Here is an 18,411-nt window from a genome sequence, read left to right as displayed (position 1 = left end):
ATTTTGTTCATATCGGGATTATGTTGTATTACTTACGAAGACAATCTGCTGCTTGTAAGAGCGAGGGCAACGTTCTCTCAGACATCAAAGCGGAGAGCTTGACCGGTAAGATATCCGATGCCAGGGCCAGGCCCACATACTATCTACGCCCTCACCTCCGGTCTAGCTCTTCTTCACCTCTCTAATGGCAGATTCAGTCCCCATCACTGTCTCGTCTACGCTGCTAATGCTTTCATCGGTCCCGATTTGGGTTCATTCGCCGAATGGCTCTCGGAGACTCTCAAAGCAGGGGAGGCCACCGGTTCCGCCGCCATGGACTTAATTCACCATCCCTTCTACTATATTTTAATCCTGGGTTTGCCTTTATCCTTCTTCTATAGGTGGGTTTCCAAGATTTTGCTCCACAAGGGTGTTTTGGAAAGCGTTTCTGGGGTCAGTTCTCTGCTTAACTTCCTTCCTTCTTGTATAACTGTAAACTGCTTGAATTTGATGAACACAGTTGTCATGTTGCTCATTGGAAATTAACATAGTTGATCTTCATTAAGACTGTATATTGTTGTTTTTTCAGTTGAAACTATATATAAATATATTCTAGTTAGATTATCGGGTATTGCGTTGCTTTTCGTGATCTGGGATTTTGTAACATTTTGATGATACAGCTTGTGCACAGATATAAACTCTCTCTTTTCTCTCTTACGGCCGTAATTGTGTGATGTAGGTACCTCTGACTGTTAGGCAATGCTTCCTGCTAGTGTCTGCAGGTTCGCTGTCCCATTTTTTCTTAGATCACCTGTTTGAGGTGAGCGATAAACTAGCTTGAATTTATGGTCAGGTTAATGGTAGTTCATATCTTGCTGATTCTTATAGCGAGTTACCTTTCTTCATAGTCGTGTGTAGTAATTATTACGTATTTCCTACTTTTCTGTTGGTAGAGTGTTCAACTGTGTGGTTTCATATACCTTTCTGTACCCCTTTTAACTATCTGAACATTGTTCATTTTCATATACCTTTCTGTACCCCTTTAAGCTATGAGGGAAGCAACGTTGATGCTACCTCTGTAGCCTAATAACACCTGGAGCATATCCAGTCTCATGGGAGTTTCTGTTTCGAAAAATTGGTCTCTTTTTTCTGTCTTAATCTTGTTTGGCCTTTTAGGGAATTCTTCTCTTTCAAAAACTCAGTCTCTCTCTCTCTCTCTCTTGCTCGCTCTCTGTTTTTTTTAGTCCTGTTCGTCACTTCATTTTTCTGATTCTGGCTGTATCTGGAACTTACATATGCTTTGAATTAATTATCACTTTTAATTTAACAGGAAAATGGTCAGTCTTCTATGTATACTTGGATACTGAGCACAGGTTGGTGGAATACCCGTGCTCCCAACAACCCTGAGGCTGTCATTGTGGTTGGATTCCTTTGCAGTTGTTTAATTGGTGGCTTCATATATATATACAGGTGATTATCTTTTGCATACTAGTGAAGTGTCAATATGTTAGATTTAGGATCCCACGATAATTAATGTAAGCTGAGCTGTATAGGTACAGAAGAAACCGAAGAGGGAGAATAAGAGAGAAGAGAAGAGAGAAGAAGAAGAGAAAGAGAAGGGTGGAAAAGGGACAAGAAAGAAAGAGATTTTACATCAATACCGCTATACATAAATTACATCTTCCAACACAATATTAGTGCTTGCACTGAAATGAACTTTTAAAATGTGGATTGGGCCTTTGACTCAATGACCACATTGGGTTGGTGGATTGGGAGGAAGGGGTTTGTGCTTCTAGCGTGATGACTAAGGTTCAAAACTCACTTTTAAGTAGGGGTACACCATTCAAAAAAAATTTAAAATAGAATAAAAAATAAAAATAAAAAAAACTGAAAGGATGATTGTTGTTCTGTGAGAGGTCGGTTCTTGTTGCACCATTATGATTTGTTTTCAAGTGGAACAGATTCTTGGAAATAATTCAATGAGTGAGGCTTTCACGCCCACTAATGACTGTCCTTTAATTAGTGCGCTAAGGAGGCTATCAAGTAGGACATATTTGTCACCACTTATCATGCTTTATTAAATATGAAATCATCTGTTACTGCTTGGTTTCTACATTACAGATTTTTAAAGTATTGCTTGCTTCCTTTGTTTCTACAGAGTAAAACACAATAAGTCTATTACAGCAAGATCACATCAATCTGTCTACCTTATTGTGGTCGTTGCTAGTTTGTACTGTCTGTGGTGCACCAGTCAGATATACTGGAGAAATCCGCCTCAGCCAGCTGTTGGTGAAGAGGCTGATCTTGGAGTTCTAGTATTTCTCGCTATACATTTCGCTCTCCCTCATAGCTTGTGCATCATGTCCATGAACCCGAGAGACCATCTTGGCACTATTGGAGAACTGCCTCGCTAACATTTTTACTCATCTTCAGCACTCTTGACTCCCCGTCTCCAATATATTAGAGAAAACGCTGGAACTATTGATGGGTGGGGGAACCGTTAGCTGAGATAATTCTCAGAAATCAGGACTAGAAACTGTAATTGAGATGACGACTCTTTTGTACTCGAATGGGCAATTGGGCTAAATTTCAGGAGGAACTTCCGTGTTCGATATGTGGAATGGATTTTGCTCTTTCGCCTGGTATTTATCCTGTGATATAGCATCCGAGTTCTGTATTCGAGTTCTACACTACATGTAAACTTGGTGATCTATTTTTTGAATAATCTTTATCACTGAAGCTATTGCAGACGAGATTAATGAATTTATGTTGTAACTGAGGTTGTCTAAGATGGGTTTTGTTCCCCCAGCTTCACATGTAACTTTAAGTATTGGTCAAAACCGAGTCTCATTTCAGGGGGTTTTCCGAGGGAGGGTTCCTGGGAGACCAGAAAGGTGAGTGCCCTTTCTTGCTCCTTACCTACATATGGACTTCATTGAAGCGTGGAGACTCTGAAGGACCAGTGCATAGCCGTTCAATCGTTACCTTGATCCTTGCAGAAAGTAACATTTCAGCCAACAGATTGAAATGCTTTAGAAGGACCAGTTCAGGCTGTAACAGGCCAAGCGGATGGTTAAAATGACTATCAGACTCGACAAGACGTGTCTTGGATTCGGTCACCTGAGAGTTGAGATCTAAGAATATGTCGCTGTTGCAATGAAATTAGCATTATCGAGTTTTCTTCTCGCAAGAATCTGTGATTGTCAATTGTTCTAAAACTGGCGCTGAAGTATAAATGTTAATCAATGCTAAATTTGGATATCTGAAGACATGATTCAGGAAGAAAAAAAATAATAAACAAAAACATGACTTCTTAACTCAAATTTCCTTTCCGGAAACTTTCAAGCTCACCACATGGCTCGGGAGATGCCGACTCAAAAACATGAAAGATTATTTCTCCGTTCTGATGAGTGCCCAACAGGTTATAACAGGGATTCTTTTCTGTGAATGTCTTGAAAGTTTATCACTCGGCTTTCAAATCAATCACCTTCTTCGCAAAAGACGGCAAGCAGAATGCAGCAGAATGAATCTGAATAATAAACGGATGTGAGATGAAAAAGGCGAAAATAAAAGAAATCTCAAGTCTTTACAGGGGCTATGGAAATGATGGATAACCTCTGCATTGTAGAACTTTAAGGGTCCTTTGGCTTTGCACTGATCTGCTTTCTCGTCTATGGGGTTCACAGGGTGCTTGAAATCGACTGGCGGGCCCGCAGTGGAGCAAAGCATGAAACCAATGATTCCACTACAACAATGTGAAGCAGAATATCAGTAAATATGTTTGAAATAACAAACCAATGTCAAAAATGATGTCAAGGAGGCCAATGGTTGGTAGGTTAGACCACCTTCAAAGGAGGGCTGTAGACCAACGACTGAGGAAGGCATAATTCCATAATTATACAACCAAGACAATGGAACACCGATATTAACCACAAGGAGAACAAATAAACACCATTCAAACACTGAAAGCAAAATTTCAAATCCAATCTTATGGACTGCTTTAGCTGCCACAGACCAGTTGATTGAAGTCATGGGTAATTCCCAAACAATGAAAAATAAAGACATACTGCGATATTATACCATACCTTGGATATGTTGGAACAGTTGTCCATGCATAATTGACAGATCCCTTGAAGATTTGGCGACAAACAGAAACGATATCCTCAATGATGTGCATATGCAACCATATACTTTCAGCCTGAGTGCAAACAACTCCTCCTGGGCGAAGAGCTTTGGCCACAGATTCAAAAAATGGTTTCTCAAAAAGCTCTTGTGCAGGCCCTGATTCACAGGTTTAATGATAAAATGAGGGAGAGTCTGAAGGAGATCAGAATCATACACAAATCTAACTGGTTTATTATGTGTACCTATTGGATCAGAGGAATCCACAATGATTGCATCATAAGTACCTTCTGCAACAGCCTTTAAGAAGGCAACTCCTGCAAGTCCGCAGAAGCTTAGATCATGGCAATTGAGGCATCCTTACCTAAATCGTATGATGCAACAAACTCAAAACAAAAAGGAAGGGAGATGTCCATTTCTGAGCTAGAGTTTGCTTTGGAGAGAGACTAGATAAATTATTCTGAACAGTACAAACAACTGGAGGGCTTAGGCCAGTAACTTCAGTGAAGATGGAAGGATACAGCTGAATTTTTAAACCTGCAATAAGTTTTCTGAACTTACAGCTGAATTTTTAAACCTGCAATAAGTTTTCTGAACTTAAATTTTTATAGCTTTTACAACTAAAATTACAGGTTCATCAAAAAAAATTGTCAGGCATCTGAATCCAGTAACTCAGATTTGGAAGATACAATTTCCATTTTTACGTTAAGTGTAAGACTGAGTGGACCATCTTAAAAAAAATTAACAGTTGGCCATACCATCACCAATATGGAGATTCACGTGGGGTTCCTCATATCCTACTGCTAAATCTGGGAAGAACTGCTTTGAAACCTGACAAGACAAATATTTGGATAGTCAAATTTCCATTGAATTAGTGCATAGAGATGGGAAAAATCTGCCTTACCAACATAACATTAAAAAAATTAATTTGTAAAGAATCTTTAGTAGGCTAAGCAAAAGATGGAAGCGGATGATGTAATATTTATAGTTCAATAACAAAATGACTTTTAATTTAAAAAATGATTTTGACATACATGAACTTAGTAAAACTAGTGAGGCTGAAAGTAATATGATATTTTAAAGACTTCAATAAACTAAATGGCAGGAAAGACACATAATAAATACAATAAATTGCGCAACAAAATTTAACAGAAGTTGATGAGAATAAATAAAAAAATAAGCTTTGAATATAATGAAGATCTCCAAGAGCTTTAAGGAAAAGTAAATGATTATATTTTTCAAACAGACCCACAGGGAAACCAGTAATAATCAATATGCAATGTCAAATAAGCAGCAAAATTAATATCTTTTGCCTGGAAACCATTATGCATATAAATCATAGTTGGCAGAGTGGTAACAATTTAAAAAAAAAAACTAACGAAAATGTCCCTGTTTAAAAAAGTGAAAGGCAAAAGGGTACTTCACTAACCTCAACAACCATGCTGTCGATTTCACATATATCAATTTGTTCCACAGAAGAATGCCTAGATACTTCTCGCAAAACACCACCATCACCTCCTCCAATAATCAACACCTGATGAAAAAGAAGAAGTTACCATCTCAGTGACATATAAAGTGGAAGCCACTTTCAGAACACAAATAAAGGTTACTTAAAAAAAAAAGGCAACAAGCTAAAAAAAAGAGAGAGATTGACTACCCGATTAGTTACATTGAGTCCAAAATAAGTATCAAAGATAACTGAAGAAACCACCTCAGTGAAATATAAGGTGAAAATCCCCACTTTCACTGAACAAATAAAGGTTACTTAAGAAAAGAACTTGCTACAACAATTAGGCAATAAGCTAAACAACAATAGGAAATTATTAAGCTGACACTGGTTAGTGGCATTCAATATGAATATCAAAGATAACTGAAGAAGAGACAAAGTTCCCAATTAAGAGGGCAAATAACGCAAATACAATATGTAGATCTTGTATTGCTTCCTTTCTTGTTACAAAAAGGAAAAAAAGCTTCGTAAGCAACCTCTGACAGCCACTTGTGATCTATTGCTATTTTTAAGCTATAATTTCTTAGAGGTGCCCAAGTTTAAACCCACACGACCTAAAAATTCTTCATTTTTCAGTAGGTGTGAGCATAAGATAATTGGTTTGCTCAAGGAAACAAAAAACAGTGAAGCCACAGGGCTCTGGCTTGGTTGACTTTGGTTCATTCTTTTTCTTTTGTAAAGGCCTCTGACCTAGTTATGCTCGAGATTTAACATAGTGAAGACAATACCTCTGTGAATCTTCCCCATTAAGGGGGCCTAGCTCTGTTCTATATTTTTCTTTCTCCTTTGGCATGCCTGTCAATCTTTGATACATCATGTTTCCTCTAGTCTCAGTAATTGGAGTAGTTGTCATATTACATCATGACCGAGTCAAAGACATGGAAGGGAACTGGAAAGAATAAAACAACTACTTGAACACAAAGGAATCTTAGATATATTTGCATGCTAACTCAAGGACCTCCTTATAAAACTAATACAGAATATATAGATGTAAAACATATGACAGATTTGACAAACATGTGAAAAACCATTCTTGAAGAGGACTGCATTTTCTCTAACCTTTTCCCATGCCCATGAATCAATTCCAAAAGTGACACCGTTATAACCACTGTGTTAGACTTGAATAAATGTCCATCAACTTTGAACTCAAACAATTAGAAGAACATTTTATTGTATGAAAGTGATTGCACATACAAGATTAAGTGTTCTGCAAAAAGACAACTTTATCGGCCAACACACCTTGAAATTACAGAAACCAAGTACATACCTAACTAATACTCTAAATAGTTCAAAGTATGAGAAATAAATACTAACCTTCTTAGGGTTCGGAATAGAGCATAGAGGAAGGTGGCTTATCATCTCTTGGTAGGCACACTCGTCCCTCTCAGTCACTTGAATAACTCCATCCAGGACAAGAACCTTCCCATATGTTGAAGACTGAAACAAACATAGTCCATTGCACTCAGGAATTAAAAAAAAAACAGTAACGGTGAGGAAAGTGCTATAGTTACATAAAATCGGTCAACTCAACTGACCTGAAAAACCATAACATTTTGGTAGTCTGACTTGCCCTGAAATAAGATCTTCTCCACCTTCAAGGAGTGTGCCTCTCCTATCAAACGCCCAAATTTTAAGTAAAAACTTTCAGACACACAGGTGATATGGCTTTTGTTATGATAGTCACACTTTCAAAGCATAAAAGACAATCATGTCTAAAAATTATATAAAACAGCAACCACAAGCAGAGTTAATGTAAACTGCTCCTGACGGTTTATCAGATTAAAACCTCAAAACACAGTGCAAGAGGTATTATTGCGACAAATAGAAAGCATAATCAAACTACCCACACTGAGGACAATAAAATAGACAGAAACTTGCAAAGAGAAAACGAAAAAAGTATTTAAAAAGGTGCGGAACCCGATAAAAAAGGCATCTGTTTCATGAGACATCAAGGCAATACTAGGCTAGAAATTCCACACCCGTAACGAAGGACAACAGTGTAAGAAAAAGCTAGGCCTTCAAACTATTAAAACAGGATAAATGTTTTTTTTCTCAAAAAGAATCCAATTAAAGCTGGAAAGATAAAACAAACCATAAAAACAAAGAAGTCCTAACTACACTTCTATCAACTAAAAGAAAATATATGACTCCATCGTCTCTTAAATAAAATATATTTAGAGCACAATGAGCTATCAAGAGAGAGAGAGAGGGAGAAAACACCAACATCAAAGTAATGTAGAGACATTGATTCTCAGTGATAAATAAGAGTAGAATATCCTTCAAACAATGGGAGCCTCATCACTGAACAATACACAAGAAACTGAAGCTAGAGCAACCCAGAAAAACCAAAAGATCGTTACCAACACAAATAACAGGGAACAGCGCAAAAAAGAATAGCACGCAAAAACAAATTAAAAAACGAAAAAAAGGGGGCCGCGTAAAACCACCCACAACTGATTCGAAAAGAAAAACAAATTAAATATAGAATATCATGACGTTCCGAAAACCAAGTATTCAAACAACTAATTATCCAACACAAAATTTCATCCACCCAGAATAAAAAAATAAAAGATAATGTCCAGCCAAAAACCCTGACAAAAAAAAAGACATTTTTTTTATGGTTTTCATAAAACAAATTGCTTCAAATACACAAATAAATAAGAAAATTTGCACAAACCCGAAAGTATGACTACGAGCGCTATAGAAAAGAAGGTAAAAGACAAAGAGATATGCAAACAATCAACGGATTCATCACAGAGGTCCTTAGTAAGAAAAGAATCCAGAAAACAAGCACTTCGAATAGATATCCAGCTTCGAAGCCAAATTAGAATAAAGCAGCATACTTAAGAAAAATATAAAAAAAACGAAAACGCGATGATGATAAAAAAAAAATCGAAAAAGTAAACAAAAATCCATGATAAGTCATCCAGTACAGACAGAATAAACAGAAACTAGAAAAAACCTGGCCACATGGGATTGATCTCAGAAAACCACCCAGGAATAATAGAAGAAAAGCAATCCGCTTCCTTCCCTTCCTCCACCATGTTCTCAACATTCACACCATTGTACTCTGTCCCTGAACATTCTCTGGGCCTCTTAATCGGCATCTCAGTCGCAGCACTCTGTTCAGCCATAGTTTTTTATCCCTCCACAGCTCTTCACCCTAAAACCCAGCAAAGCCTTTCAAAGACCTCGAAGAGAGAAATGAGGTGATTCTGGGTTGGGCTCCAGCCTCCAGGTAGCAGACTACTTATAGAGAAAGAAATCATGCAGAGAATCTGGAATTCCTATACAGCAATAAATAAATAAATTGAACGAGGAGTGACAAAACGTAGAAAATAACAATTAATGTGAGGAAAAAATATCTGGGGAACGCTGCAAAGCAAAGACTCCAAACGAAAGACAGGCTGAAGAGAGAGAGAGGGAGACCCACAAAAAGCAAACTTACTGTTCAAGTACGATAGAAAATGATAGAACTCTCAATTAGGGTTGAGACTCGTGCAACCCTTTTTTGGCAGATTTTTATGTCGCCAATTATAATGTTTTTGAATGGCTCTGATCGATGCACCTATGCAGCCTTGCACCAGGGAGGAGGGCATCACTGCGTCTCTAGTTTATTACATAATTGTCCTTTGTTAAGTAATTCTATAATTTATTCTATTAATTAATTGATCATACAAAATTTACCACAGAAATTTCATTCTGTAAGGCTCTGTTTCAACCCCATGAAAAATAAAATAAAAAAATAAAATAAAATTTTAACTATTATTATTTTTTTAAATAATTTATGAAAAAAATTAATCATTATTTTATTTTAATTAATTATTTTTAGAAATAATATTAGTCAAATTTTTATTTTTTTTCTTCTTTTCGTAAGGATTAAAAACAAGACCCTAATCTCCACCGCCATGATAATTTAGATTACTGATACGTGAGCCCAGCGTCCAGCAGCTGCTGCAAACCGCAGAACTTTCCCTACCACTCACGGTGGCCGGAGCAGAGTATTTGATTTTGCTTTAAGAGGAGATGGACGTACAGGAGCAGAGTATTTATTCCTTTTCACTCATTAAGCTCCAATTTAGATAACTGGAATTATATGGAAATGAAGCACCGATTGCCATTCCCCTTTCAATTTAGATGATCTAATTTACTCTTTGCAGCATTACAAGGACAATTGAGGAGGCATAGGTTCGCTCAATTCTCTCGTCTCAAAAGTGACCTAGGATTCCCATTAAAAAGTTGAGAGTTTTGACTCCGTCTACCAAGCTTCATTCCTGAGGAGAGTAAGTGCTTTGGACTTTGGAGTTTATCAGTCATAAACATCAAATTGAGACGACGCCATGCAAGCCTTCCAAAACCAGGAAACATTCAACAAAATGCGATGCGTTGATGCCCACGATCTCTATACAAAATGATGAATCCATAGACGAAATGGACGACTTTGAAAGTGGAAAGTCAAAAAAGGATTGGAAAAGCGCTTCTCGACGTCTGCTTTGTTCTTACCCTCTCTCGATTTAAAAACAGAAAAGAAACCCATCTTCGTCTTCTTCCCCTCGAGTGGTTGGACTGCTTTGAGTGGGAAATTGGGATTTGGGAGAAGCTCCGAGCCGTTAAAATTATTTCGCTCAAGTCAAGCATGGTTCTTAGCGGGGGTGGTTTCGAACGAGCCGGCTCGCCAACGGCTCAAGCTCGGCTCAGTTTGATTCGGGATGAGTTCGTGATCTGGGATCGACTAGTCGAATCAAAGTTTGGCTTGAAAGCTCACAAGCCGGATCGTTAATTTAAGAGTGATGCGGGATTTGGGGGATTTGAGGGAGTCAGGACCGGGGAGCTGGAGCGCCGAACATAGAGGAAGAATTTTTCCCCCCTTGCTGGCCGCTAGATCCCCTTCCCTCCGATTTTTACTTTTTCCTCCGATTTCTTCGCCTCAGTTTCCGTCGCCGTGTCTCCATCGTTGACGATAGGTCATCGTAGGCGCCGCTAGACCCCCCTCACTCAAAAACTCTTTGTCCCTTCCTCATGGTTCTTGAAAAAATTGAAAAAGTTATTTTAGTAGAAATACATTTCTAAGGACTATTAGTGGTTTTTTCGAGAAATATTAAAAAAATAATTTTAGTATAAATACTTTTCTAGAGACTATTAGTGCCTCATATTTTCTGGAAACATTTTTCTAATTAGAAAATTTTATTAAAAAATTATATAATTTTTTAAGTAAGATTTTCCTTTCAAGATGGGTTAGAAAACTGTATAGAAAAATTTTGAATAAGTATTTGATAGTTGATGCTATAATACTTTTAGCATGAGGCAATTTTCATAGCAATTTTGTGTTTGACATTTTATTTGATTAAAAATTTATCAATAAATATAGTAATATATTAGTTTGATTTTTTTTATTTATTTGCCTACAAGAGGCTATTAGAGGCCCATTTAACTTTCCTAAGAAAATTTGAAAATATTTTTTGTAATTTTCTAGTAAGTCTCTAATAATAAAAGGATTTTATTTAAAGGGTTTTTTGAAAATATGTATCCTAAGAAAAACATTTCTAGTTTTTCCTATAATATAAATTTTCAACCAGGGGCACTAAGGAAGCCATAGTAAATTTATGGCCAGATTAAAAAATTACAAAATAAGCTAGACAACATTTGGGGTAAAAAAGATTAATATTGGTGGGTTTAAATCCATTATCGAGATTCAATCCCAAACCTCCCCTATCATTCTTTTTTTTTAAATGTATGCATAATTTTATAGATAATTTATTTGACATATATTTTATGTAGAGTATTAAATGTAGGTTGACCTCGAGCTCGATTACAATTTTAGGCTCGAGGCTAGGTCAGCTTGAGCTCGAGTTCGAAATATATCAAGCTCGGCTCGAACATAAGAAGGTTTAAACTCAGCTAGATTCAATGCACCTTAATGCCCAATTTTAAGTAGAAGTCATGCCCAATTTTATGTAAAATGTATGCATAATTTTATATACAATTTATTTGACATGTATTTGTTGAAAGTTTTAAATATATGTTGGGGTTCAAACTTGAGACATGTGATTTTTGAAAAATTTTAAATGAATGTTGAAGCTCAAACTTGATAAAAAATTTTAGGCCTCGAGCTCAAGTTTGAAATATTTAAATCAAGTTCGGATTTGGCTCGGTTCGATGCCACCCCTAGTTTTGAGAATTCCAGTAGCAGGTCAATTCAGAGGAACTCGACGAGTGGTTAAGGGTTTTAATTGTTTGTTTAATATATATAATATTTACTATTTTACTAGTTGGATGTCTGTGCAATTGCACACGCACAGAGCTAATATATGAAAAATAATAATTATAAGAATAAAAATAAAAATAAAAAGTTACTTACAATTATTTTTAAATTAAAATTATGAAAAGATATTAACACCACTTGGATGTACCTTTATTCCAATAGAAACAATGACAAATGACCCCTTAAACCACTTCAAACAATATTGTAGATTTTTCATGACTCTATGAATTACCTCACATAGGGAAAAAAAATGAGAAATAGTAAAAGGTTATGGACTTGTTCCAGACTCTACCCCTTAAATTTCTATTTATAATTGATAAAAATATAATATTATAATTATATCATTCGCCTTAATAAGAGTGAAGAAGACACCACAAACATAAAATAATTACATAAATGACACCCTCGAGTGGTCATAGGGATACATTGAAGCACTGACGGTTTTATTGTTTTATAAAACTCAAACTTGTTTTTGCTTTTCAAAAAATAAACCCACCTCTAGCTACCAAATAAGCACGGAGGGAGGACCGCCTTCCAAATCTTTTTGTCTAGGGAGATTACTCTTATGAATGAACGAACACAGAGGGTGCGAGTCTTGAGGAGAGGCACCGAGCTGAGTCAACTCAGATTTGGTTTAGTTCGGTTTTGACCCAAGGAAGCGAAAATGAGCTTAGCCCAAATCATCCTCTTCACCTCGTGTGTTTTTTGGCGTAGGCAAGGGTGAACGCCTGGACGGGTCCCGCATCAATTATGGCCAAGATAGACTCCTTTTGATGGAACCGCTCCCAACCGGGCACATCATAAATAGAAAGAGAAGATGCGACGGGACAAAGTGGTGGTGTTGCATTGATGACTGAACTAGATCAATTTGTACGTAAATTATTATGTGCAAAAAATTATGTCGTAAGTATTATTTACAGTAAATTAATTTGTGTTAATAATTTAATTTATAAATGAAAATACGCAATAATTCAAAAATAAATTTATTAAATAACTTATTTAACTAAGAACTAAATGAAATTATGAAACAATTAACTATTATTTATATAAAAAATAAATAATTTTTCCAAATAGATTAAATTAGATAAAATTACATCATAAGTATTATCTAGAGTAAATTAATTCGTGTTTATAATTTAATTTATAAATGAAAGTTTGCAATAATTCCACAAGTAAAATTAGTAAATAAATTATTTAACCAAGAATTAAATTATTAAATAATACCTATTGTTTAGGGAAATTTAATTACTTGTTATAAATTAGTTTTAAAAAAAGATTAAATTTGATCTACTTTAATTAAAAAATTCTTATGCAATTTGGACTTTGATGTAAATTCATAAGTTTTTTTTTTTTTTAAGTATGATTGATTGCATTATGTAATAAGTCTTCAAAATTTTAAAATTAATGATTATATTATCTTCTGCTGGTTGAGATGATGTGCCTTCATTGCATTGAGTAATCATAGAATCCTTCATTGATTCTAATAATTTTTTCATAATCTCTTTTTCTGATATATTCAGCATCAAACTCTTTAATTGAGTTTTAAAACTTTCAAATAGATTGTTGGAGTCATAATGGACGTCCGGGATTCTGTGCAATCCAAGATTATTTTCATTTTGAATGATAGCAGACCCAATTTCTGCTACTTTAGTATCAATGTTGGGGAAATTTTTCCACCAACGAACATGAAATGTTCTTAATAATACTGGTAGGCCTTTATCATTAAAGCCTATAGTACAATCCCATCTCCAAATCCATAGTATAGAGAATACCATAAAGAAGATAAGGCCGTCACTATTTCTTGGGGGTTTTTCTAAACACAGAGCTTTAAGCTCAGGACTAGATTGAGTCCATTTCACAAAACGAACCTTAATGGGTTCAGGTAGTATTGAAATGGGTGGCCCAAATTTGTTCCACCATGCAAATACCTAATTGGGTAGAAGTAAGGACCTCTGAAAGACATTCTTTTCCCATTGGAAAAACCAGGAATGCTGATGAGAGGGATTTTGGTAATAAAAAGTATTATACCAAGAATCCATATAATCCCAATAATTAAATTCTTTATCATTAGGAAGGTTAGCTGCTTTGGGTAAATCAAATTTTCCCCATATTGAGGGATGAATGAATCTTTGTATCGTACATTTACTGTACTCTCTTGGGCTATCCCATTTAGCCACATTTGACAGTGTATGATGCACTGCTATAGAATTTAAATGAACCAAAATTGATTCAAAGGAATACCATCATTTTCCTGCACGGACGGGACAATAGGCTTTTCCAAGCCATTTCTATAACATCTCTCTGGAATCCAATGTACCTTCCAAGTCCTCTTTATTGAGGATCAACATGATCTCCGTCTCCGGAAGAGTAATGTACTCTGGTTCTACTTCAAGTGTCTCTTTATACGACACTGGGGCTCTACCCTTCTTGTCTGAGGTATTTCCTCTTTCTTGGTTTTTGCGGCCTTGACCTCTTGATTGATTACCACGTCCTCTCATTGGGAGTGGATTGCCCCTTGCGGGGTTATACATGATTTTGACCCTGGAGAAATTCACGGGTTAGAAAATCAGGTAAGGAGTTTAATTCTCCTTTGATATGTTCAATATCAAAATCAAAGACGCTTAATTCTGTTTGCCATCTGGCAAAGATTTGTTTGGAAGTAAGATTTTTCACATCCTTCTTAAGAATCGATTTGGCAGCAGAACAATCAACTCTTAAAAAGAATTTCTGATTTAATAAATCATCTTGAAATTTATGGATGCACTTAATTATTGCTAAAATTTCCTGTTTAACAGTAGAATAATTAATTTGCGCATCATGCCAATTGCCCGAGGTAAATCGAACTAGTTCTTCTTTACCTGTAGGATTTCTTTGTTTTAATATGCCACCATAGCCTATATGGGAGGCATCAGTCTCTACAATCTTCAGATAAGAAGGGTTAGTCAGGTTAAGACAAGGAAGTTGTTTAACCTTACTTTTGATTAATTAGACTGCCTGAGTATGTTTCGGAGTCCAAGGCTCAGGATTCTTTCTGAGTCTTTTGTGCAAGATTGCGGAATCTTGTGCAAGATGAGGATAATAGTCCGCAATGTAATTGAGACTTCCTAGAAATCTCTGAAGTTGAGTTTTCTCTAATAGTTCATCAGGGAACTTGGAGGCAAACTCAATGCTTCGATCAATGAGAACTATTTTTCCCTTGTGAATATTGTACCCTAAAAATCGGATAGAGGTCTAAAACAATTTCATTTTCGGTGCCAATATCACCAACCCATGTTTTCTAATAACTGTTTTGAAAACATGTAAATGCTTACAATGAGCATCTAGAGATTCTGAATAAACAAGGATATTATCAATATAAACAATTGTAAACTCAGAATAAGGAGCAAATATATCATTCATGATATTTTAAAATTCAGATGGAGCATTTTTCAAACCAAAAGGCATAACATTCCATTCAAAATGACCAAAAGGGACAGTGAATGCAGTTTTATATTTATCTTTTTCATTGATTTAAATTTGCTAATATCCAGATTTCAAATCAAATTTTGAAAAGATTTTAGCAGAAAACAATCTGTCTAATAAATCTTTTTTGTTTGGGATAGGATAGCGAATTTATCTCAAACAATCATTAAGTGGTTTATAATTAACCACTAATCTTGGAACACCTCGTTCCTTCTCTGCATTTTTATTGACATAAAAAGCAGTACAACTCCATGGGGAGTAAGATTTTCTAATTAATTTTTTATCCAACAGATTTTGGATTTCCTTTTTGCAAAGGTCTAGTAAAGCATGTTTCATTTGACTAGGCTTTGCTTTTGTGGGAATGGTTCTTTCATTGAACCCTTCAATATATGGTAACAACACAATATATTTATGTCTATCCCAGAAAGCTGTAGGAATATCACTACAAATTTCTTGGGTAAATATTTTCTGAAGAGAACTAATTTTCTCTTTTATCTCTGTAGTTTCCAGCTACTGATCAATGGTGAAAAATTAAATTTCTTTATGCAGGAAACTAAGTTGATGTTCTTTTACATTTCTCAAAACGGAAATCTCATTGATAAAACTAATTTGAGGAGGAGATTTGAATGAGAAATATATAGGTTTGTTATTAACTTGACCATGAATCCCATGGTTGTCAATGCCCTTAATTGGCATGAGTTTCTCCAAAAAGGAGTTCCTAATATGACTTGTTAAGTCATATTTTTTACTAACAAGAAGTCTGTAATAATGCACTGATCAATAGTGCAGATGGAGGCATTATTTAATTTTCATCTTGTCTCCATTAGCATTGGCTAAAGTTTGAGTTATTTTCTCAAAGTATTGGGTTGGAATCAACCCTTTCTGGATGCAGTTTAAATCTGCTCCACTATCAATCAGGGCTGTCAGTTTAGGAATGACAAAGTTCTGATTAATAACTAAATTGATCACAGTATGCCATCTTTGATGGATGACTTTGGTGATTTGATTAAGAAAAGAATCCTCTGATTTCTTTTCTTGTTGTATACTATTTTGTTCATATTTTTGTTCAAGCTTTTTATAAAGGGATTTTAATTCTTTTAATTCCAGCTTGATTGTTTTGATTTCTCCTTGTAATGAGGAGATGGCTATTGGGTATTTTGAAGAATGAGTTTCTTCATAACGACCAATGATTTCCTTCAAAGAATAAGGTTTAACTCCTTGAATGAAAGGTATCTTTGAAGTACTTTGAATTTGATCAAGATATTCTTTGATTAAATATCTTTTTGTTTAAGGATCTTCCTCTTGATCAATGTTCTTGAGCATAAGTTGTTGATCATTAGTAAGAACATTAATCTGATGCATTTGTGCCACACATTGAAGATGAGAACAACTATAATCTTGGTCTTCTGATTGACTGGATGAGGCATAATCAATATCATCTCCAGAATCAGAATTTAAGAGAATTTTAGCCAACTGGATTCTCAATCCTTCATCAATCTGAAGTTTGTTAAGTTTCTCTTTCGTTTTGCATCTATTTGAATAGTGGCCTAATTTACCACATTTATAACAGACAATCTTCTTTTTGTTTGGAGGATTGTTTCTAGGAGGTCTCTGACGAGAAGTCTGTTGTGGAGGAGGTCTCCTGGGTACATAACGAGTCTTTTGATGAGACTGTCTTTTGGGATATCTCCTACTCTGGTGTGAGTAGGGTTGGGGTATCTTAGAATGAGAGACTTTCCCTTTACCCTTCCTTTGATTGGAAGGTTGTGGTCCTGTGTCACAGGCAAACTGGTCACAGAATTCACCAAGCTCTTGTTTTCCAGTAAGATTTTGTTGCTTAAGCTGAACTTGTAATTTTAAATCATTACATAAGGTCAGTCCTTCTTGAATGATAGCATAGGTAAGGAGACCATATGTATATTGATGGTAGTTAATTTCTCCTACCTCATTACCTAACCTTTTTCTTACCTGCTGGCAAAAAGAGTTGGTAATCCATCAATATATTTTGCTTTCCAATATTCATTATTGGCATCGGGTCTTTGCATAACTCTTGTGAGGAATACATCCTTATACCATTTAAAATGGCTAAGTGCTCGACAACGAAGATTTTGCAAAACCTCTCTTCCCTTATCTATTTGGGAAGTCAAATTTCCAATAAAATGATGAACAATACATGAAATTAAGGTATAAACTGCATCGTCCTCACCTAGGTAGGCTTGGCCTGCTTCAGTTTTAATAACCTTTTTGGAATTATAAATTTCATGATGTTGTTCAGCGGTGAGGATATTATCCCACCAACCTTTCAGGATTCCAGAAAACCCTGCAGTCAGCATTTCTGCTATTCCATGATCAGAATTTTTATGTTGTCGACAGATGGTGCAATACATAAGCATTCGTTGACAATGTTCTAGTATCTGATATTCAAATAATCCATCGATATTCCATTCATAGATGGTTTTGCCATCATATGCTTTTTTATCTAGATACACATTTTTTCATACAATAGGTCCTGAGGTATAGGCCTATGGTAATAAATTTTGTGGTCTAGTCCCCATTTTCGAGTAGATTTTTTTGAATAATCCAATTTTTGAATACTCGGTTGGTCTTGAATCATTTCCTGAAGTATTTCTTCAGTCTAATGAATATTGGTAAAACCAAAATCTTTCAGATTAGGGTTTTGACCAACATCAGAATTAGAGTATACAGAAGGAGTTAAATCCTCTGTATTTTGTGATAAAGAATCTTCTTGAGATTCATCATCGAGAGATTCTTGCGCTTCCAAGATATGGAGACTCTTGCGAACCGCATCGGCTCTTTCTTCTTCGGATTTTTGGGCTTGTTTGATTTGATCCTCTGATAAATTTAATTTGCCCAATCGAGATAATAATTCCTCAACTACTTCGGAATGATTATCTAATTTAAAGTTCCTAATGGGAACAAGTGGTTTGATGAGCGGTTTATTGTTCATCAACAAAGGTAATTTTCGAGAAGATAAGTCATAAGGATTCTGACAATATTTCTCGGGGAGATCTTTCTCCAATAAATCTTCAATACGAGTAAGTTGTTGGCCGATTGTTTG

The 18,411-nt window shown here is 35.6% G+C and overlaps 2 protein-coding genes across 3 annotated transcripts; one reads left to right on the top strand and one right to left on the bottom strand.

Annotated features, from left to right (window-relative positions):
* LOC137941803 (uncharacterized) lies at window positions 1–2,789 on the top strand. Its single transcript, XM_068787387.1, has 4 exons — window positions 1–432; window positions 719–799; window positions 1,310–1,449; window positions 2,138–2,789. The coding sequence occupies exons 1-4, from the start codon at window positions 118–120 to the stop codon at window positions 2,391–2,393; spliced, it is 792 nt and encodes a 263-aa protein (XP_068643488.1). The 5' UTR covers window positions 1–117; the 3' UTR covers window positions 2,394–2,789.
* A 415-nt stretch (window positions 2,790–3,204) lies between these two features.
* Window positions 3,205–9,084, bottom strand: LOC137941033 (spermidine synthase 1). 2 transcript variants are annotated; one of them, XM_068786245.1, is made up of 10 exons: window positions 9,057–9,084; window positions 8,571–8,895; window positions 7,144–7,220; window positions 6,923–7,045; window positions 5,531–5,635; window positions 4,860–4,932; window positions 4,347–4,418; window positions 4,065–4,260; window positions 3,595–3,724; window positions 3,205–3,508 (listed from the first exon to the last, which is right to left on the bottom strand). In XM_068786245.1, the coding sequence occupies exons 2-10, from the start codon at window positions 8,740–8,742 to the stop codon at window positions 3,443–3,445; spliced, it is 1,014 nt and encodes a 337-aa protein (XP_068642346.1). In that variant the 5' UTR covers window positions 8,743–8,895; window positions 9,057–9,084; the 3' UTR covers window positions 3,205–3,442. The 2 variants fall into 2 exon arrangements, with proteins under 2 accessions (XP_068642346.1, XP_068642345.1); XM_068786244.1 differs by lacking the exon at window positions 9,057–9,084 and having other exon boundaries at window positions 8,571–9,013.
* Between the last annotated feature and the right edge of the window lie 9,327 nt (window positions 9,085–18,411).

The sequence above is a fragment of the Aristolochia californica genome, unplaced genomic scaffold, assembly GCF_029961685.1.
Source record: "Aristolochia californica isolate CCGP_79_NKW_82.1479 unplaced genomic scaffold, dmAriCali1.0.hap1 SCAF_9, whole genome shotgun sequence".
Taxonomy (NCBI): Eukaryota; Viridiplantae; Streptophyta; class Magnoliopsida; order Piperales; family Aristolochiaceae; genus Aristolochia; species Aristolochia californica.
Note: the sequence above shows the minus strand (reverse complement) of the source record. Positions and strands in the feature narration are given on the sequence as shown.

Excerpts from the sequence above, each read along its gene's own strand:
- LOC137941803 (XM_068787387.1), top strand. The coding sequence starts at position 118 with ATGCCAGGGCCAGGCCCACATACTATCTACGCCCTCACCTCCGGTCTA. Across the intron at positions 800-1,309 it reads TCTTAGATCACCTGTTTGAG|GAAAATGGTCAGTCTTCTAT; the intron begins GTGAGCGATAAA and ends TTAATTTAACAG. Across the intron at positions 1,450-2,137 it reads GGCTTCATATATATATACAG|AGTAAAACACAATAAGTCTA; the intron begins GTGATTATCTTT and ends TTGTTTCTACAG.
- LOC137941033 (XM_068786245.1), bottom strand. The coding sequence starts at position 8,742 with ATGGCTGAACAGAGTGCTGCGACTGAGATGCCGATTAAGAGGCCCAGA. Across the intron at positions 7,046-7,143 it reads AAAATGTTATGGTTTTTCAG|TCTTCAACATATGGGAAGGT; the intron begins GTCAGTTGAGTT and ends TGTTTGTTTCAG. Across the intron at positions 3,725-4,064 it reads ACTGTTCCAACATATCCAAG|TGGAATCATTGGTTTCATGC; the intron begins GTATGGTATAAT and ends ACATTGTTGTAG.